The 22,569-nt window shown below is 37.4% G+C and overlaps 3 protein-coding genes across 3 annotated transcripts in view; 2 read left to right on the plus strand and 1 right to left on the minus strand.

The window, feature by feature from the left end:
- Positions 1-696: 696 nt before the first annotated feature.
- On the minus strand, positions 697-8,580 carry GNG5 (G protein subunit gamma 5). Its single transcript, XM_082614291.1, has 3 exons — positions 8,383-8,580; positions 4,635-4,779; positions 697-908 (listed from the first exon to the last, which is right to left on the minus strand). Exons 1-2 carry the CDS (start codon positions 8,461-8,463, stop codon positions 4,654-4,656), a joined length of 207 nt encoding a protein of 68 aa, XP_082470417.1. The 5' UTR covers positions 8,464-8,580; the 3' UTR covers positions 697-908; positions 4,635-4,653.
- Positions 8,581-8,725: 145 nt separating this feature from the next.
- Positions 8,726-22,569, plus strand: part of LOC309800253 (dolichyl-diphosphooligosaccharide--protein glycosyltransferase subunit TMEM258-like) — a 51,430-nt gene continuing 37,586 nt past the window's right edge. Inside the window, exon 1 of the mRNA XM_082614290.1 lies at positions 8,726-8,823. The gene's annotated coding sequence lies outside the window, so the exon portion shown is untranslated. The remainder of the gene's footprint in view (positions 8,824-22,569) is intronic.
- The window catches only part of SPATA1 (spermatogenesis associated 1), a gene marked incomplete at its 5' end in the record, with an annotated part of 28,324 nt that continues 21,092 nt past the window's right edge, over positions 15,338-22,569 (plus strand). Inside the window, 2 exon segments of the mRNA XM_082614285.1 lie at positions 15,338-15,349; positions 15,352-15,441. Coding sequence (XP_082470411.1) covers positions 15,338-15,349; positions 15,352-15,441 — 102 coding nt within the window.

The following is a 22,569-nucleotide window of genomic DNA, read 5'->3' on the forward strand; positions in this document are numbered from 1 at the left end:
GCTTGGTAGATACTGTGTAGCCCACTGTTTTCTATCAGACTGTTCTTCATAGTTTTAATTGTTTCCCGAAAATACATATATTTGGGGGTGAGGTTTCTAGGATGTTTTGACATTTCCTTAAGCCTTTCAAGAAGGGTAGAAATTTTAAAAACAAAGTGGTTTGCCAAGGACTTAAAGCAGAAGTTGCAAATTATTGATGCTAATCTTTGGTTCCCTTTTCCTTGGTACTTCTTTACCTCATTACATTGTACTGTAGTGCTCCACTCAGGAATTACCTCGGGCTCTGAAATTTTTCTCTTCCATCTTGTAATGGAATTCTTATATATCTAGTCTTTACTATCCTTACGTAAGGAGAGCCATCTGTTATGAAGTAAATAACTTCTAGGTGTAATGGTAATACCCCACAAAGTAGTTCATTAGAAAACAAAGTTAACCCTGTAAATACCTCATCAATAGAAACTAGTATTATTAGCAGCCTCCTCCTGACCTTAAAAGAACAAATTTGCAACTTAACTTTAATTCTCTAACAGTCTTGCAAATGTATGGCCTAAAGTTATGTGAGATGAGTTGCTGGAACAAACACTAAAAATTTTAACCCCTTAAAGATGATGGGAAAATTGTCATTTTGTTCTTAGATGTTCAAAACAAATTAATATTATACATAGTATATTTAATACCAGTAATTAATCCAAAAACTTTTATACTAAGTATTTTATTGTATGCTGCCACCAGTGTATATAAAATAATTACCCTTGTGAAACAGAAATTCATGAATATTCAGAGAGGTAGACTGACAAAAGTAGAAGTTTGTATAGTATGGCACGTGTTATAGAGACAGGCTTTTGTACAGGCTTCAGATTTAGCTTTCCTTTGAATATTCACCGGTTTATGAAAAGTGGTTTAAAAACCTGAAATGAAAAAAAAAAAAAAAAACAGTAAATTAGGGTAAAGTATCATAAGAACAGTAGCTTTCTTTCCGAATAGCAGTACATCTTACATTACATTTAAGGCATTCATCTGAGTGTCAGCTTATAAAATGCTTTCAATTAAACTAAGCCTGTTTAAAAAAGAAAAAAAAAAAAACAGACATCACAGGGTTTCTAGGGAAAAAAATGAGAAACAGGATAGAAAATGCCTGTGGTGTAAAATGTAACTTTCTCTTAACCACTCTCAAGTATATATAACTTATGATTTATAACCAATCTCAAGTATATATAACTTAGGGTTTAGAAATAAACAGACTTAAAGTTTGACTTGCCAATATCATTGCCAAAATACACTCTGGATCCTAACGTTAAAAAAGGTTAATATAAAAATCTCTTAAGTTGAGGAAAATCTGAACACCTCTAGGAAATGAGCAATAGTATCAAGGAGAGCAAGATGCAATCCCTTCTATTTACCCACATAAGCCTATATACAAAGAGAAATGTGTACATGGATATTGACTATAGTAATAGTTTAACAGCAGAGGACTGGAAGTAGCCTAAATGCAACTCAATAAGGCAATGGATAAATAAACTAAGGTTCACACACATGACAGAATACTATACAGCAATTAAAATGACTAAATCTGTGGATTAACACAAATCTCAAAAGTAATGCAGTAATAGTTGTTCCTTAAAAATAATAGCTATGTTTTAAAAGTATAAAACAATAAATATATATAAAAAGTAGAAACAGGGACATAATAATTTCAGGATAAGTCATCTATATGGAAAGGTAGGAAAAGTATCTTTTATTTCTTGAAAGTTGGGAATTCCCTGGCAGTCCAGTGGTTAGGACGTGGCACTTTCACTGCCAAGGGCCAGGGTTCAATCCCTGATCTGGGAACTAAGATCCCACAAGCCACACAGTGCAACCAAAAAAAAAAAAAAAAAAAAAGGTAAATAAACCATTTAATTCAGGAGAGTAGACACCTGGTTTTTTATACTTATTTAAAAATTTGTTACTTCATTACAAAAATGTTCAAGAAGCATAAACAAAATCAGTGGTGAAAAAAACAATGTTTAGCCTTAGTTAATCAGTGTAAATTACAAAAATGAGATAAGCAGAAGAAAGTAGCAAAGAATTTGAGATCTGTTTGGCAAGGGCTCAGCAAAAAAGTACTCTTAAGCTCCAGGTGGAATAGCAAAGTTTAATTTGGGAGTTTTCAAGGTTATTACATTTTAAATGTCATTCCTTATTGTTACTTCTGGGAATTTATCTTAAAGAAATGGGTAAAGTATACAATGGGTACCAAGATCTTCACCTCAGTGTATCCTCAAATTTGGAAACCTCAATATTCGATGAAGTATAATTTAAGTTATAGTACAACCACATTTACTAGGACTATTAAATGAGAGCACCAAATCCTAACCTCTAGACCACCAGGGAACTTACAAAGACTATTAAATGAAATAAGAAAATTCAAGTGTAGAAAAAAACTGTGCATACTATGATCACTATTTTTCAATGATTGTTTTTTCTCTTAAAAGGAAGTATCTGTTAACAGTGGTTATATCTAGGTATGTGGATCATGGTAACTTCTATTTTAATACCTTGTACTATCTGTTGCTAAATTATCTATGCTTTTAAAAAAATTATATAAATATATATATATTTTTAAAAGCTATGAGTATAAAGACTTAAATACAGACTCTTTGCATCCATGCCACTCAGTGTGCCTAGAACAACCAACATCAGCATAACATCCCAGACCTACTTTCAAGTTTAAGAAGAAATGCTTTTACATCCAAATATTCTTTTCCTAGCCAAAAGTGTTTCAAATCATAATATCCACAAAGCTAAGGGCTTATTACACTGCCAGAATTAACAGCCATTATTTTACTTTGAAATCTGGATTCTTATCCCAACCATATTTTAACCTTGAGCAACTCATTAAACACTTGTCTGCAGACTCCTATGAAATGAAACTATTAACAGCCAATTAAGAAGCCAAGGCTTAACAGTATTTGAAATGAAAATAAACACTTTGTGAAGAGAATACAAGAGGAACCGTAAAAATATGAAATTTCCCAAAACTGCCATGAAGAATTAATACTGCCAGGAGCAAACGACTTTTAACCTGTTAAATATGAAGGGTGCTAGACTCTTAAAAAGAATTACTTCCCTTAAACTCAAAGGCGGGTTTTTTTTTTTTTTTCCTGTGTTTCGAAAATCTTAACCAATTCAACCAATCATTGTATTTACTGGAAACATGTACTTACAGAAACTTCCTGGACACTCCCAAGTCTACAAAGTTTAATTAGGGAGGGCACAACTATGTAACATGGTATTTTAGGAAGCAGCTTCCTGCACTTGGAGGAGTCAGAATGTCTGTAGATGGTGTGTGCCATACACAGTCTTTTTTTTTTTCTGAAGCACTATTTAAGTTTGCTTCTCATAGGTCAATATGAATAAATGCTCTGACAAAAGTCCTATGGATTTATGAAGGGAGTACCCTCGGATTACATTTTCAGTTATCCACATCATGTTTTCTTGTCACATCTCTTTTGGATTAACTTATGTTTTTGCATACACTGACATTTGTTCTGTAAGTTACAAGTTAACATATAAAAGTATGCTTTAAACCAGCCCAAAATTTAGTTTCTTAATCCTCTGAAAACCAATCCACTGTCTGCCACCATGAACATATTTACTTCATTTCTCTCATTTTATCTTTACCTAACAACAATAAAATTAAAACCTGTTGTTCCCCATTCCAAACGCCAACACCGTGTCAGCTTATTCGGCTATCTCTTCAGTTTCTCTTGCATTCACAACTCCCAATTATTTTCTATGCTGTTCTATTAGATCATCATTAATCCAAATCAGTTGATAGTACTTCAAAAGCCACCACCATGAACACTGCAGATTTTTTTTTAATGTTTAAATTTTTTTTTTAATAATGTGCTGTTATTTACTGATTTATCCTCTTTTTTGTTTTTTGCCCGCACAGCATGTGGGATCTTAGTTTCCAGACCAGGGATCAAACCAGTGCCCCCTGCGTTGGAAGCACGGAGTCTTAACCACTGGACCAGCCAGGGTAGTCCAATGTCTAAATATTTGCTAGATACACAAAAATAAAGCTAAACTAGTGTTTGGGGACACCAGAATACACCATTAGGCCAATGCTATAAAAGGTAACATGACTTGTCACAGCAGTGAAATTTTCTAGTAACTCCTATATCCTCTTTATGGTTATTAAATCCTCTACTTAACCCTCTACGGTAAAATAGAAACAACTAGTCTTTATGACTACTAAATCAGCAAATTTCATCAATCCTCACAAAACAAAGGCTGGAAACTCTTAAGTGCCAAACAAAAGTGTATGGGATGGGGGCTTCCCTGGTGGCGCAGTGGTTGAGAGTCCGCCTGCCGATGCAGGGGACACGGGTTCGTGCCCCGGTCTGGGAAGATCCCACATGCCGCAGAGCGGCTGGGCCCCTGAGCCATGGCCTTTGAGCCTGCGCATCCAGAGCCTGTGCCCCGCAATGGGAGAGGCCACGACAGTGAGAGGCCCACATACCGCAAACAAACAAACAAAAAAAGTGTATGGGATGATTTTGCTCAACTTATAAGTGCTGCAAAGAAAGAAACTTGACTAGTTATCCCTACTGTGTGGGGCTTTGTTGTTTTAATTTAAGGAAACTTACCTTGCAAAGATTCATTTTACTACAAAAAGGAACAGACTTTCTGAGGTCTGAAGGGATTTGTACTTGAAGATACTCCAGTCAGCAGGGGGTCATGTTGAGCATTCTGCAGACAGAATTGTTTCAAGTCTGCAGCTGCCTGGGAAACCTGTATATAACAAAGGGTGGGGGAAGTGGGTGGGAGGTGGTGACAATGTTTTAATGAAGTTTTTCTCAAATCTTCAAAAATACCTGCCAATAAACACTTAACTCAAAAAAGATATATACTAATGGAAGCTCAACAGTCATATACTGAGCTTTTACACTTAAAACACTGAATGTAAATAAGTATGAACAGTACAGTTCTGTTTATTTGTAAAGCATAGCACATCCTGCTAGTTTATTAATAAATAGGTTGTTCTAGTGCAACCTTGAGGGTACTCAACATCTTGTCTTTTATTAAAAGCAGTACACAGGATATTATAGGTTAAAAAGTGTTAAATGCTAGTAAACTATCACTCTGTCTTGAAAGCAGTATGGGAAATGGGAAAATGCTACTCTGAGTGAAGATCATGTTCAAAATCTGAACCATTCAGTTTATTATTTTGGTATATGTACCATCAGCTGTTTAATGTTACAAAACTGGACAGTGACAGTTTCTGCTCAGTGTCATGTGACTGAAAGGCTGATTAGCAAACTTCAGTTTATTTTAACAACTTTACCAAGCAGCCTGCCTTTAAGAAACTGTGTATGCCTTAAATGTGATTTAATAATTTTCATATATGTATGCAAAGCCATTTAAACAGGACTTAAGGAACTTCTGTGGCTTCATAGTTAAAATAACTTTATTATATCATGTATCACTTAAACATCTACTATTTGTATATATTCTGGTAAGGTGTGATACAGGACACCAAAACAATAAATTGAATAGTTCAGATATATAACATGAATGACTAAAGGATGCCTCAAATACATACAATATCCTAACTCTTGAATTGAGGTTTAAGAAGATGGAGAAGATAATCATTTATTTTATTGTTTTAACTTCCCTTAAGGAGGGTGAGAACAGGTGTCCAGTCTGGCTGGGTAATATTTAGCCTTTGAAAGGGAGCTTAGGGCATCACAAATGCTCTCTACAAAGAATTTCTGCACATGACAGCTGTACCCCAGACATTAACCTGATAAAAGGATCCATCATCATGAGATAAATCTAAACTCTTCTTGGAATCTAATTTATATGTTTGGCTTATATACCAGTCCAGGGTAATGAGTTCCATAAATTTATTTAGCAACTGTGCGAGTAAACAGTTTATAAATACCTGGTACCAAGTACTATAACAAATGGGTACCCTGCTCCCCTAAAAGGTGTAGCTACAGTGGGGGAATGGTGGTATAATTTTTCACTGTCGTATAACATGGTTTCATTCATTCACATTAACCAGCAGTAAAGAATGTGTTAATTATCTGCCTAAAGTGTAGGTAGGCTCCAGTTTAACTCCTTTTCACAGACTTCTCATCACCTCTATGTGCCAAATATAATTTTAGGCACTGAGAATATGTAAGAACAGCCAGATCCCTGCTGTTATGGAGCTAACAGTTCAGATGAAAAGAGACAAGGTGCTCTGCAGAAAAGAGAGTGGTTTTTTTAGATCAGGACCTAAGAGAAAGTGTCTTTGAGAAGGTGACATTTAAATTGAGATCTCAGTGACAAGAGATCCAGCCAAGTGACCATCAGTGAGAAAATGATCAGTGAGAATTCCAATCAGTGGGGAAAATGGACACAAAGGCTTAAAACTCTAACAAGCTTCTAGCCCCTATGGCGCTGTAATAATCACCATCCAGGAGGCCGAAACCCTATAATCCTGGCATAATAATCAGCGCCCCCTTTCAAAAGTGCCCTGGGTTAAGTATGGTTACCCAACAGTGGGAGAGTCTGTCAAGCATTTGTGATAATTTCTATCAACTACTCAAACATAAAGGTTTAAAAAGTAAAGCTGTGGTAATTCAAAAGTAAAATATCACTACAAAAACATCTAGCATAGAGTCATGGGTAAAACAGAAGCACAAAATGAAATCGAACTAACCACATTTTGCAACATGTCTAATGAAAAGCTCATTTAAAGTCCCAAGGTGTGATGCCTCCTCTCCTTGCTACACACAGCCCTGGCATCAGACAAACTGAGATTTCTAAAACCAAATCACTTGTGGTGCCTTTAATGATTCCGACGAAAACCCTCCTAAGAATAGGAGGAAGGCATCATGCTGGGGAGTTATTGGAGGGGCTAGAGTTTTCATGGTAAAGCCCTCAGAGTACTTGAGCCTGAGGACTTCAACTCATTTTCTTTGGCGATTAGGGCTAAATACCCCCACTTAACACTTTCTGCTTTCAACCAGCATTTTTTCCACTCCCCCAATTTTTTTCTTTCCCGGGCCACTCCAATCTATGATAAAGACACGCCTGAATGATAAGATAGTGATTTCAAAGTTAAATCCAGCCAAGACTAACTATAAATCACTGGGATGAGGTAAGAATCTGAAGATTAGAGAAATGGATTCGAAACAGCAATGGAGTTTACAACACTTAAAGGACAGGAAGAGAGGAGAATCCCACCCCAAGACTGATGGGAATTTCCCTTCCCTCCCGAGATGACCACAACTGAGTAAACTAGGTCCCTGACATTTCTACTTAAGGAAATGGGTAAATAGGAGACCATCTTACTCCACAAAACATTTCAGGGGGAAGTAAAAACTAGCCTAATGAGTACAGAATCAAATCATCTTGGAAACTGGCTTTTTCTTTCAACAGAGTGCATGCTTTATACTCTTCTGTTTCTTTTTTAATTACAAGTGTTTCACACGTAAAATGACCTGCACCAGAAAAAAGCCAATCCACGCAGGATTTAAAAAATCAGGAAACTCGAAATAGCACTTGAACGTCAGGCTGTCATATCACCACACACAAAAGGCTTTTTCCCCAAAGTAAATACCCCAGGACAAGATCAATGCTAACCAGATGCCAAAATAAATAACACTGGTCAACCCTAATTACTTTTTCGGGTACGCGCGGACCGGTAGATATACCCAAAGTCACAACACAGCAAACGGTGCCAAACAGATACGAAATGCACGCTTTGTACGAGGTTGTACAGGGCACCAGTGGTAACCTTAGACATTGCGAACGTTTCCAAAACAGGCTTCTTGAACCTACAGTTAAAGTTATGCAAGAATTCGTTTTCAAGTGTGTGATCGGTGAATGAGAGGAGCTGGAAGTAAGACTCTACTACTAAAGGGAGTGGATTTGGGCAAGTTCTGAAATGCAAAGACAAAATACTTCTGAATCAAAAGTCGGATAAAACCCCGTCGGGTGACAAAAAACAGAGGAGCTGGTCGAGAGGGCCGGGAAGGGTGCGGACTGCGCGCGGAGGAACAGCTGTTAGCGAGCACGGCCGAGGAGTCACTACGGAGGGAGGGAGACGGGGAGGAGGACCGGAATGCGGAAAGCCGCTGTTCAAGCCAGGGCCAGCTCGCCTTGGAAAGTCTTGGGGCGGAAGGGCACACTAACCTGCCCCCCAAACCACAGCGCCGACCCGCGCCTCTACTTTTCTAAAGCTGGCCGCCGAGATCGCCGCCGCCGACGCCGAGAGCGCGTCCTCCCTAGGGGTGGCGAGAGCCGGACGCGAGCCTCGCCCGCCGCGCCAGCTCGCCTGCCGGATCCCCCCCGCCACCTACCCCGCCCTCCCCTCCCCCTCAGCCGCCCGCCCCCGCTCACCTTCACGCGGTTGAGCCCGGCCTCCAGCCGGAGTTGTTGAACCACTTTCTTCATAGCGGCGACGCTGGAGGAACCAGACATGGCGCACGCGAGAGCTGGGCAGATCGGCAATCCGTCGGTGGATCGGTGGTGGGTCCGCAGAGCCAGACGGCGGGACGGCGGAGCGGCGGGTCTGCGGAGCGGGGGGCGGGGCTCGGAACTTTGTCTCTAAGTTTCCGGTTCTTTGCCCCGTGGCTCCACCCGCGGCGCGCATGCGCGCCCTCCTCCGCCTTCTGTTTCAGCTCCTCACTCGGGCGAGAGCCCGAGCCTCAGGGGGGTGAGGGGAGAGCTGGGAGCGAGAAGGGGCGGAGCGGATGGTGGGCGCGCCAGCTGCGGGATGCTAACGCGATCAGACACCCATCCTCTCCGCTCTCCCTCTGTGGAGAGGACGATTTGGGAGAGGTAAGGAAAGAGCTTGTCGTTATCCTCCAAGACCCGAGGGGACCGGTGAGAGAAGTCAGATATTGAGGGACTTTGTAAAAGGCCTGGTGGCGGGGCGACGAGGCGGTTCCTGTTTTCCTGACGGAGTTGGCGGCAGAGGTTGAGGGAAGGGAAGGGGAGATCCTTACCGAGGCGTAAGAGCTAGAAATACGGGCTTGAGTCACTGGTACCCTGTCCCCTTAGAGACGCATCACTAAGTGACCCGAGTTTGTCCAACGGGCGGCCCATCCGCAGCCCGCTTCCCCATCGTCGGACCCCAATAGGAGTAGATGAAAGGTTAGGGACCTCAACAGCAAAAAAAATTTGACTCTTCTCTCTAGTGCTTAGCTATAAACATGAATTACCTATGTATCTCAGCTGGCATCTCACTACTGGTTCAATCAGTCATTCTCTCTAGTCTTTATCTCTTTTTCTATTGTGGTTTACAAATAATTACAGCTTTCTCATAACATGGGCTTGCTTCATGGATATGATACTGCTTCATGACTTCCCTTTATACATTCATTTTGCTTCAGTCTCTACTAACTACATACTTGAATCTTGAGTTCTTCTCCCAATTCTAATTCCTAAGGGCTCATCTTTTCATGCCAGGCCACTTTGTCTCTGGCCAGCCAGGATTTGGTCTTTAGTACTGACACAGTCGGTAATGACAGAGGGAATTTTAGCTCAAAACACGGCTTGTTTGCTGTTCCTTTAGAAGGAATACTATAGGCGGGGCAGTTTAACTCAGGGTAATAGTAAAGCAGGTCTTGATTGCTCTATCTTGAGTTCACTTAATGAAAAATTTGTTCTCAGTTAGAATATCCAGTTTTTAATGCATCCAGAAAAATTGAAAGTTGTAGTCTCCCAGTTGGCATACTAGTTAATGAATGCCATTATGCTGTATTTAATATAGATTACCATTAATTATCTAATAAAGAAGTTGAGTTGTGCTTTGTTAGGTTCATAATTGAGACTAATAGTAGTACAATGTCAGAAAGAGCCTTTGGATAGATACAGAAATAGAAATATCTTAATGTTTCCTTAAAGTACTAATGTATTTAAAATAGCGTTTGAGATGGTTAAAATGACAAATCACATTTTGTTTTAATTGTTGTAAAAAATTTATATAGGAAGTAATATGTGGAAATAATTTGATTTGAAAGATTGTGTGTCCCAGAATATAATCTTTTAATTTTGATACCATTAGAACAATTAGTGGAGTCTGATAGGATTTCATAGAGATATAATCAGTACTAGATCACAGACATTTTAAGTTCTGTCAGATTTAAATCACTATCTTAACATAAAGCAAAGCTTTGGAATCTTTTTTTTTTTTAAGAGAAAGAAGGTTTATTCAGGGAGATAAACACTCCGTAGACAGTGTGGGCCGTCTCAGAAGGTGAAAGGCACCAGGGTATGGGGCTTGTCAGTTTTTATAGGGGTGGGTAATTTCATAGGCTAATGAGTGGGAGGAGTATTCTAGCTGTTTTGGGGGAGGGGTGAGGATTTCCAGGAATTGGGCCATGGCCCACTTTTTGAGCTTTATGGTCAGCCTAGGAACTGTCATGGTGCCTGTGGGTGTGTCATTTAGCTTGCTGATGTGTTACACTGGAAGTCAACTCATCCACCATCTTGGACCTATTTGGTTCTAATGAGTTTATGTCGTGTCCTCCAGTTATGTCATTCTTTTAAAACGTTGTGCCCTGCCCCCTTCCTGTCTCATTCCCTGCTCAGAGATTTTACTCCCATAATCTTATGGGAAGCAGATGGGTGATGGTCTGTCTTCTGTAGCTGCTTCAGGGCTGAGTAGGGGCGTCAACCCTGCCTGTCAGGGAGTAAAAAATCTCTGGATGCCTGATCTAGAGACCTCAGGGGGCAGGACAGCTTCTTGTTTTGAGTTGGTATGGACTGGAATCCTTGCATAGTCATCTTATGTGGGACTATTGTAACTACTTCTGTAGCCTTCCTGTAAATCTTCTTTTTTTGAATTTTTGAATTTTATTCTATTTATTTTTTCATACAGCAGGTTCTTATTAGTCATCCATTTTATACACATCAGTGTATACATGTCAATCCCAATCTCCCAATTCATCACAACCCCCACCCCCTGCCGCTTTCCCCCCTTGGTGTCCATACGTTTGTTCTCTACATCTGTGTCTCAATTTCTGCCCTGCAAACTGGTTCCTCTGTACCATTTTTCTAGGTTCCACATATATGCGTTAATATACAGTATTTGTTTTTCTCTTTCTGACTTACTTCACTCTGTATGACAGTCTCTAGATTCATCCACGTCTCTACAAATGACCCAATCTTCTTTTTTTTTTTTTTTTTTTGCGGTACGCAGGCCTCTCACTGTTGTGGCCTCTCCCGTTGCGGAGCACAGGCTCCGGACGTGCAGGCTCAGCGGCCATGGCTCACGGGCCCAGCTGCTCCGCGGCATGTGGGATCTTCCCGGACCGGGGCACGAACCCGTGTCTTCTGCATTGGCAGGCGGACTCTCAACCACTGCGCCACCAGGGAAGCCTGACCCAATCTTCTTGAAGAGGAAGTACTTTTGTAACAGCATCAGAGTACAAGGATAACTGTCTATAAATGACAAGACTTAAAAGGCATGGTTAAACATCTGATTACAGTGTAATCCATAAAGAAGTGACAGACAACATTTTAATATGACAACTAGAACTATAGCATTATACCAGGACATATCCAAATTCCAGAAACTATATAATTTTTAGAATGTCGATGTTAATAACATTCATCTATACAGTATATCTTAAGTAGGTTAATCGTTCATGTGATAATGCTCTCTATGTAATTTAACATACCAAATAATACTGGTTAAATATTTCTCTCTGAGATGCCTCAGGGGCCCTCCAGAACATCCCAAAGTTAGCTGAAAGTCAAAAGAACTTTGATTAAAATTTGATATTTGGGAAGTTTCTCAAAAAGTTTCAACACTTGATGAAATAAGGTCATTGGTCACTGTGAGACAATACTTATTTGTTAACCAAAGTTACAAGAGATCTCAAAAGCAAATACAGATCACTTAAAGGCAAAGAAACTCACACAATATGTTATCAGAAACGGCATACCAGGGACTTCCCTGGTGGCACAGTGGTTAAGAATCCGTCTGCCAATGCAGGGGACACAAGTTTGAGCCCTGGTTCGGGAAGATCCCACATGCCGCGGATCAACTAAGCTCATGCGCCACAACTACTGAGCCTGCTAAGCTCATGCACCACAACTACTGAGCCTGCGCTCTAGAGCCCACGAGCCACAACTACTGAGTCCATACACTGCAACTACTAAAGCCCACGCACCCAGAGCCCGTGCTCCGCAACAAGAGAAGCCACCGCAATGAGAAGCCTGCGCACTGCAACAAAGACTAGCCCCCGCTCTCTGCAACTAGAGAAAGCCCGCGTGCAGCAAGGAAGACCCAGTGCAGCCAAAAATAAATACATAAAATAAATAAATTTATTTTAAAAAAAACAGTATTCCAAGAAAACCTTGTTCTTGGGACTTCCCTGGTGGCTCAGTTGTTGAGAATCCACCTGCCAACGCAGGGGACATGGGTCCAATTCCCTGGTCTGGGAAGATCCCACATGCCGCGGAGCAACTAAGCCACAACTACTGAGCCCGTGTGCCTAGAGCCCATGCTCCGCAGCAAGAGAAGCCCGTGCACCACAACAAAAAGTAGCCGCGGCTCAATGCAACTAGAGAAAGCCCACGTGCAGCAATGAAGACCCAATGCAACCCAAAATAAATAAATAAATAAATAAAATTGTTTTAAAAAGGAAAACCTTGTTCTCTTAACGGAAAGAGAAACCAAATCCAAGTCTTACCTTAGCTTACTCCCAACAAAATCCATTTACCCACCTAAATTCAATCCAATCTTAGAAAATCCTGATCATGCATAACTCTTCAGTATTTTTTCATCCTCACGCCTTTTTAAAAAAATTTATTTTATTTATTTTTGCTGTGTTGGGTCTTCGTTTCTGTGCGAGGGCTTTCTCTAGTTGTGGCAAGCGGGGGCCACTCTTCATCGCAGTGTGCGGGCCTCTAACTATCGCGGCCTCTCTTGTTGTGGAGCACAGGCTCCAGACGCGCAGGCTCAGTAGTTGTGGCTCACTGGCCTAGTTGCTCCGCGGCATGTGGGGTCCTCCCAGACCAGGGCTGGAACCTGTGTCCCCTGCATTAGCAGGCAGATTCTCAACCACTGTGCCACCAGGGAAGCCCCCTCATGCCTTCTTTTACTGAAGACACATATCTAACTTTGCTTTAAAAATTTTCCACATTGGATTACTTTTCTTACTGACAAATTTGCAATAGATATAATAAAGTCTAGTAAACCTAAGTACAACAGAAATATTGTACAATATTATACTTAACACTGATGACTCTAAAGACGTGTCCATATTAATGAAGCCAACAAGCTTAAGCCACCTTCAATACCAGATATCAGTTTAGCACTGAATATTTTCCAGTACTACTGGGGCTACTCTTTGTTGCAGTGCGCGGGCTTCTCATTGCGGTGGCTTTTCTTGTTGCAGAGCACGGGCTCTAGGTGCGCGGGCTTCAGTAGTTGCGGCGCGTGGGCTCTAGAGCGCAGGCTCAGTAGTTGTGGTGCACGGGCTTAGTTGCTCCTCGGCGTGTGGTATCTTCCCAGACCAGGGCTCAAACTTGTGTTCCCTGCATTGGCAGACGGATTCATAACCACTGCCCCACCAGGTGAGATTCATTCTGGCCAGATTATTTTCTATTTCTGAGTATATAAGCGCTAATTTCCTTTAAGTCAGTGAAATAGAGCTCTTTTACTAATTACTTTTCGGCAATACCATACATCTACGACACACATAGATACGTACGAACACACAAACAAACACAGAGGCCTTATTGTTCCCATTCCACAATTTCAGCCATGAGCCAGGTACAGCAATGTAAAACCCATCAGTCTGCAAAAGAGGTTGGATTAAAATTGGGTTTCTGGCAGATGTAACAAATCAAGCTCACTTGTCTAGATGGCTAAACCCTTGTTAATAATATTTATGGAAAAGATGCTTAAGGTTTTTATTTGTCCTTGACAAGTTCTAATTTACCCCCTTTTTCAAAATCTGCATTTTAAAACGATGGCGGAGATTAGGGTTCCTGGAGAAAACCAGGTCAGATATTTGCATCTCAAAGGCACAGGCAAATTCCTCCTAGGATGACTCTGTTTCCCCTTTAATACTTACAAGTCTCTTAAGATAAATAGGGAAGCTTTGGGGAGTGATAAAAGGATTGGTGGGCTTTGGATTATTTTTGGAGCCATACCTCTGATCCTGTAGAGACCAGATTTGTAAAACAAGGATAGTTTTGGGTTTTTTTTTTCTTTTTTTAAATAATTGGGTGGCTACCTCAATGATACTGAAGGACTGATACACCTATTAACCTATGTTGGAATGTTTTACTTTCCTCATTTAGCTTAGGGGAGAACGCCTCCCCCAAAATTTCTGTCAGGTATGGTTAGCTTAGACCAGTGGCTTCCCATTTTGGTATGCTATTTACAACACTTTTGGGGATCCTCCCTAGGTTTTAGAAAATTTTTAATTATAGCCCTCAGTCAGGCCTTTGAGGGAGGAGGCTTGCCTACAGCCTCATGTGATCTCATTTTTTAAAGGTAGCCAGACAATTTTTTTTTTCTCCATTCCATTCCTATCCTGCAGGCACCCTCAGCTTGAATTTTAAGTTTTGTCAGATTTAAATCACTATCTTAATATAAAGCAAAGCTTTGGAATCTTGAAAAAACTTCTCTACTATTGGTATTATAGTATATCCCTAAGGATTGTGTCACTTTGATAATTCTTTTTTAGAGTAATAATTCTGCTACCTTATTTTTTAACTTTTATTATATATTTATATACTTTAAATTTTATTGTGTATTCTTGTAAACTGTCATACATTTTCTGAGGGAAAACACAAGAAATAATACACAAACATAGGTACATAAACCTGATATACTTAAAGACTGATATTTTCATCTGGAATAATTGTTCACATTTATTATTATTGAGTATCCAAGGCCAGGAAGAAATGTAAAGGGTAAAACAATTTTCATCATTCTACAGCCTTTTGTATAAGTTTGGTCTTTCTACTTCCAAAAGTATATTTCTACTTTGTGTAAAATACTATATATATTTAACCTTAATTTTTGACCAAGAGAAAATGAATTGTTTAGAATAGTAAAAAATGTTCTAGTCACAAGTCTATTATAATTTACCACTTTACTTAGTTGTATGGGATATATGTTCATTTCATTGCAGTTACCAGCCCTACTTGCTATAGTATATCTTTTTGAATTATTATAAGATTGTATACTTATCAAGCTTTCACTTTGAGTCTAAAGCCTTTTGTGTTTTTCTGTTTATTTTTTGAATGAATCAAAGACCAGAAATGAGTGGCATACTATCTTAAACAAGCCAAAAATCTGTTATAACCTTTTTTAAATACTACTTCAATGAAGAAAGATTAAAAAAACCCTACAAAATTCCAACTGACAATTACCCCATTCAAACTTTGGTGAATATGTCCCTCAGTCCAAGTCGACCTTCCTCATCAGAGGTAAGAAAATCTTTTTTACACTAAAATATAAGAAAAACCTGCTTATCATTGGTTTTGAAAAGTTTTGATAAAGCAAAACTATGGATTCTATAAAGTATTAGATACCAACTCCACTGTGAACCCAACTTTGTGTATCCCAGTACTTGATTACAGTTCTTGTATCTCTAAGGACCCCAATTATACTGGGACCTCCAATGCATTGATCCTATCACCTTTTTTTGTTTGTTTGTTTATTCCTTTTCTCAGGATGCCTTCCATGGCTGGCTTAAATATCACGGAGCACTCTTTTTTTTTTTGAATTTTTGAATTTTATTTTATTTTTTTATACAGCAGGTTCTTATTAGTTATCTATTTTATACATATTAGTGTATACATGTCAATCCCAATCTCCCAGTTCATCCCACCCCCACTCCCACCCCCTGCCACTTTCCCCCCTTGGTGTCCATACGTTTGTTCTCTACATCTTTGTCTCTATTTCTGCCCTGCAAACTCACGGAGCATTCTTGATCACTCTCTTGCACATACTTTTAACTCCTTGCCCTCTCTCATTTCATTGTACTCCTTGACAAAACAAAAACCCTGCTTAATTTTCTTCACCTGTTCTTCACATATACCTACAGTGGAGCATGGCTGGAGAAAAATATACCAGTATAGGACTATTCTCATTTTAAATTAATGACCATGAATCTCAAGTGGAAATTTTTGCTAGTAGGCAATAAGACTGTCTCCCACTCACTCGTTCACTCTTCCACTATTCTAGATATCTATTTCATACCTTCTCAAACCCCCAATACCTTCTTCTCATTTTCACTTTAAATCAACTCCAGTCAAAGCTTTCACTCTACTATTCCACCAAAACTGCTCTGTTAAATTCACCTTTACATTACTAAATCTATTGCTTAATTCTTATTCCACATATGCTTGATCTGTGTGTGCACAGTAGTTGACACTGTTGATCACTCTGTCTTCCTTGACATAATTCCTTCACTTGGCTTTTAGCATACACATTATCTTGGTTTTCCTTTTACATTCCTTGTTATTCATTTTCAGTCTTCTTTTTTGTGTCTTTTTCTTGATCTCTTGATACTGGGGAATTTCACGGGTCAGCTCTTTGTTCTCTTCTCTGTTTGCACTCATTGTGATCTCATCCAGTCTAGGAGCTTTAAATACCAACTTTATGCTAAGTATTCTCAAATTTATATCCCCATCCCAGCCCTCTTTCCCAAACTCCAGATTGATATTTTCAGCTGCCTACTTGAAATCTCTGCTTGGATAACCAATAGACAGCTGAAACTCAGTATGTCTGAAACTGAACTACAGTTCTCCCCCCAGCCCGAACCCGTACTAACCATGACCTTACCCATCTCAGTTGATGGCAAATCCATCCTTTCGATATCTAAGGCCAAACACATCACACCTTACTCAAACTTCACTTCTTGGACTCTAGCTTCAAATTATATACAAAATCTGACCACTTCCCATCACCTATATTGCTAGCATGTTAGTCTGAGCCACTATCACCTCACATTTTAATTATTCAAATAACTCTATAACAGGTTCCATTTTCTTGTCCCTTATAGTCTGTTCTATTATCCCTTTAATAATTATTAAATATACAAATATTTGGAAGTAGAGCATTATGTATGCCCAAATGTGAAGTAATATGTAATACAGGGTATTATGAAGTGTTCTTACCCCAGTTGATTAACACGTGCCAATTGAGGGCTATAAAGTCAACTGTTTACAAGAGAGAGAAGGATTGGAGAAATAAGTTAAATGACACCTTAGGAGTTAATAAGGTAAATTCAGAATGCAGAACAGCCTGTTAAACAATTGGTCCAGTCTCTTTAAAAAGTGCCATGAAGAGAAAAAAAAGCAAGTCTGGAAAACTCTTCCAAATTAAGCTTTTTAAAAGTTGTGACAAAGGGGAGAAGGAGAGAGGGAAGGACAAATTAGGAGTACGGGATTAATAGATACACACTAGTATACATAAGATAAATAAGCAACAAGGATTACTGTATAGCACAGGGTATTATATTCAATGTCTTATAATAACCTATAATGGAATATAATCTGAAAAAAAATAACTGAATCACTTTGCTGTATACCTGAAACTAACACAAATTGTAAATCAACTATACTTCATTAAAAAAAAAGACATAACAACCAAATGCAATATGTTATCCTTGATTGAATTCTAGATTGAAAAAACATTCTGAGGACAGTTGGACAGTTGGCAAAATTTGTATATGGACTCGATATTAGTTGACATTAAGGAATTGTTAATTTTCTTAGATTTGTATCCGGACTATTCCATTTAAAACTGAAAACTACTCCCTCTTTTATCTTCCCGATTTCCTTGCTCTGCTCTATTTATTCTCTTTTCCCAGTACTGCCCACTTTCTGATTTGCTATATCACTTACCAGTGTTTTATATTTAATGTTTATTGTCTATGTCCCTCACAGGACTGAGAATAGTCTGAGGAAAATGGAGTCACTTGCCTTTGGTGCAAAACTTAAGCAGGCACCAAAAAATTAAGTAATTAAGATAAATATTTTAATAAAAGATTTTTAAAATGAAAAATTAATGCAAAAACCTGTGACAAACAAGATATCAGCATTTTAAATAGAAACAGGATCTAATAATGCTATGCCTAGCCATTTTGGAGCCTGAGGCGAAAGGCAAAATATGTGCCCATCTGTATACCTTTTAATGTATTTTTATTATTTATTTATTGTAAAATAGTTATTTTTATTTTTACTTATTTAAAAAAATTTTTTAATCAAAGTATAGTTAATTTACAATATCATGTAAGTTTCAGGTATACAGCACAGCGATTCAGAGATATATATATATATGAATATATATATATAGATATATATATATTCTTTTTCAGATTCTTTTCTCTTATAGGTTATTGCATAATATTGACTATAGTTCCCTGTCCTGTTTAATGTATTTTTAAAATAATAGTTTTAATAAGAGTATTATTGATGGATTTACTTCCATTAAAGCCAGGATAAAGTTGGGTTTTGATATAAATAGAATGTTTAGCCTTAAAATGATGTTGTGAGTTTTAATACAGGCTTTCAGAATTTTCAATATTTTTTCAACTATGTTGTTCTGGAAAAGTTAACCATTAAGAAATGTATTTTTTAAAAAAACATGTATATAGCCTGTGCTCCGCAACGGGAGAGGCCACAACAGTGAGAGGCCCACCCACGTACCGCAAAAAAAAAAAAAAAAAAAAAAAAAAAGATGTTAAGAGCCATTGTCATTTCCTATAAAAATTACTAATATTAATATAAGGTCATATTTACTTAAAATTTAAAAATTTTTTCTCACTTAATATCATAGAGTATAATCATTTCAATGCTTTGACTTTTAATATACATGAATAGCAAACTTTCATTAGACTAAAAGATAAGCCTTTATTTGCTGTAATTGTTCTGTTGTAGTAATCTAAATATTCTTCTCAATAGATGAATTCTAATTGAGGTCATAAAACACTAATAGGAAAAAAAGATAGTACATATAAGCACAGACAAGCTAAGCTTACAGACATGCCCTATGTGAAAACAACCGTTCCTTTCCCCATCACTGGTCAGGAATAGGTTCTTCCTTGAATTTTGGGAAACAGAAATATTCCCCAAGCCCTAGTATTCACACTTTAGCAGGTGCTGAGAACTAGCACTCATCACAGCTGTGTTAGGGGGACAATATGTAAAGGATAAGGATTCCACAAGATAACACCAATGAAACTGTATAGGTAGAGGTCAGGGAAGAGGGAAAGGTTGGTAATAAGAAAACTGATCTTGGCAATCTGGTATCCTTACTGCAAGCCACAAAACAAGCATTGTATGTCAGTATGTTAAGGAACTCTAGAACCACAGCTATGACATTGTTTCCAAGGGAAAATGTGCTCCAAGTGCCAAGTAGCCAACCTAACAAATTTTTGGCTCTTCATTTTGTTTTTTTTGTGTTTGTTCAGAAGGATACATGTATTCCATGTTTATTTCAAGTATGTTTATTAAACTTAAAATTCTAGAGGACATCAGTTGATTTTTTTCACTTTAAAAATATTTTAACTGATTTTATTCTCAATTTATTCAGTTGGTGGAACTTCATGTTTTTTATGTCCCTGAAGGATCTTGGAACTATCAGTTAAATACCATTTCAATAGAAGTTGTTAACTAATTTTAGCTGGATTTATAAGGTAAATATTTTGTAGTCATGTTACAATGTGCCTGAAAAAGCAATCTTTTTTTTTTTTTCTGCAGAGAAAAATGCTTTCTGGAAATTCAAAAATTCTAAGTGAAAAATATCTTATTCATATGATGGATCCAGTCCCTGACTTAATGAATACTATAAATAGGTAGTGCTATATAACAGTTAAAAAGTACTATAGGAACAGATGTCACTTAGCCATAGTACTGCCACCTAGAAAACAGAGTATAACCTGTGTATTACTATGGCTATACCCAAAGAGAATTAAGAGAGAAATTATCTGAAATTAGAAACCTGTTGAAGAGCTGTGAATAGCAATTAAACCAGTATATCTACAATGACTGTTTCACTGAACTATTTAAAAATAGAAACAGAATACACACACACACACGTGTGTGTGTGTGTGTATATATATATATATATATATATATATATATACATTTTTTTTCACATTCACAGAAACACACATGACACTGTGTGATCTAACTGCCTGTTGTTATTTTTCTTGAGGACACCTCAATCTTCCTGATTTTCCCCATCATTTTCTTCAAGCACATTAACCTCCTTTCTGTTCTGGAACACATTAGACATGATCCTACCTCAGAACCCTTGTACTTCCTGTTTATTTTGTCTAAAATGCTTTTTTTGCCTTTACATATGCTATCTCATCTCCTTCACGTCTTTGCTCCAATATTACTTTTTTGTGTATATCTTCTCTGATCAGTGTATTTTAAATTGCGGGTACTCTCCCTTCCCTGCTTTATGTTTCTCTATAGTACTTAGCAGTGTCTTATGAATTAAATTTTTTCTTACTTATTTTGTTAATTTTTCACTCCCACCATTAGATTGTACGGTCTGTAAGGGCAAAGATATTTGTTTTGTTGATTGCCTTATCCCCAGCCCTTAGAACAATGTCTGACACAAAGAGGGGCTCAATATATATTTGTTAATTGAATGAATTAATTATATAATATTCCCATAAGATCCTAGAAAAATAAGAACTCATAACAAGAGCATAAGTGATGGCTTTAAATTTTAGATGTTGAGGAATGACGTATCCCCAGTGAGCAAAGATGTGGAATCTGACAACATTTGATCATCAAAGAAAATTTTAAGCACCAGCTAATCCTGTCAAACTTCCAAAATATCTGTGGCTAAATCCTTCTTTAATATATGTATAAAATTATGTAAGTTTTATTGCCAAGTTTTATTTTAACAAAAAAATATGAAGGTAGATGAGAAAAGTAGACAAGCATTTTCCTTTTTAGTACAAAAAGGACTTTTATAAACTGTTCATTTGCATAATTTTAAAACAATGATTTTATTGATTAAATGACTTTTAGTCATTTATTTAAAAAAATATTTACAGGCTTCAGGCCTACAAAGTACCAGGCAATGTAGAAACACAATATATTAAGTTATATATGATACATAAAATTAGTCTTAGTTCACAATAAGTGACTAAAGTTATTAAATCTTTAGTACAGCTGAAATATATTTCATTTTACATTATAAGGCAATGTCATGATATTTCAGAGTATCTCCTCACCTTACTTTACAAGCACTGAGGGAGCAACTTGGTGAGTTCCTTGGTGAAGATCCTGTTGCAGAAAAATTTTTATTTCTGAAATGCATTGGAAATAATTTAGCTGTAGTAAGTTTTCTTAATTTTTTTCCTTTTGATTAAAGAAAAGCATACCTTAACAAATTTTATTTCTTAAATGCTTATCAACTCAACTCTTTAACATACTGTGCAATATGTGATCTCAATCATAATGAAATGGAAATATCATTAAGCACACAGGTCATCAAAGAAAAGATGGTCCTTTCTGGCATATTATGGGGCACTAAAATATGGGAGTATTTTTTTGTGTGAATTTCCTTGGGAAGAAAAGAAAGACTAATTTTAAATGTGATCATGTATTTTAAAATTTAAATAATAGCGTTTAAAAACTTTTTAAACAAGTACTTAGGTTGTGGAAAAAAATGGATTCTCATTGAGGTCACAACTAGCCTTATTTGATATGAAATGATATGACTCCAACATACTGTATTTGAGGGGGTGGGAACCAGCTATTCTCTATTGAATACTCCTATTTGTAGCTTGAGTGGCAGGATTCTCTAAATAGAGAGTTTTCCAAGCTGAAATTCTCAATCCAGCAAACCATTAGATCTCAAAGCTTCTGGTTTTTCATATTTATATAAGGTTTATTTCTTTAATCAAGATTTTTCCATATTTAAACCCTTTAAAATGCAGTATGTTCCTATTCTATGCTAGTTAACATATCATAATTAGGTATTTGCTTATGCGATTATTTGTTTAACATAACTCTGCCATTAGACTGTAGCTCCTTGTGAGCAGGGACTTTATGTTATTCACTACTGTATTTACAACCAGTGCCTAACAAGGTGTTTAGCACTTAGAGACATTTAAATGTTTATTGAAAAAATTAAATAATGAATGACAATGGGAAAAAAAATTTCCCCCCAAAGTAGAACTATAAAGGAATTTGCTATGTGGAATTCTTGGGCTCAGTAGGTAGATTTAAAGTTTTTGTCGTTAGAGTTCTGTTTAGTATAGCAGAATATTAATTTACTGATCATTAAGTTAGTTTTCCTTAATCAGGGAAGGAAAGGAACAACCCTCATAACTTTTTGTTCTTTTTCATGATAAGTAAAATTGCAAAATACCAATCACAGAATTCTAGATTGGAAGGGACCTAATGGCAATTTAAGCCAACTTCTAAAATGCTTCTAATATCAATATTTTATTATAATATTTTCAACAAATATTTATTGATGTTTTTCTGTATACAAAATGAGAAAAAAGAATTGACTATGGATCCTGCTCTTAAAGAATATTCAGTATAGTGGTGAAGATAAAATACATAAATAATTAA

This window comes from Mesoplodon mirus (assembly GCF_964341445.2).
Source record: "Mesoplodon mirus genome assembly, chromosome: 3".
NCBI classification, from domain to species: Eukaryota; Metazoa; Chordata; class Mammalia; order Artiodactyla; family Ziphiidae; genus Mesoplodon; species Mesoplodon mirus.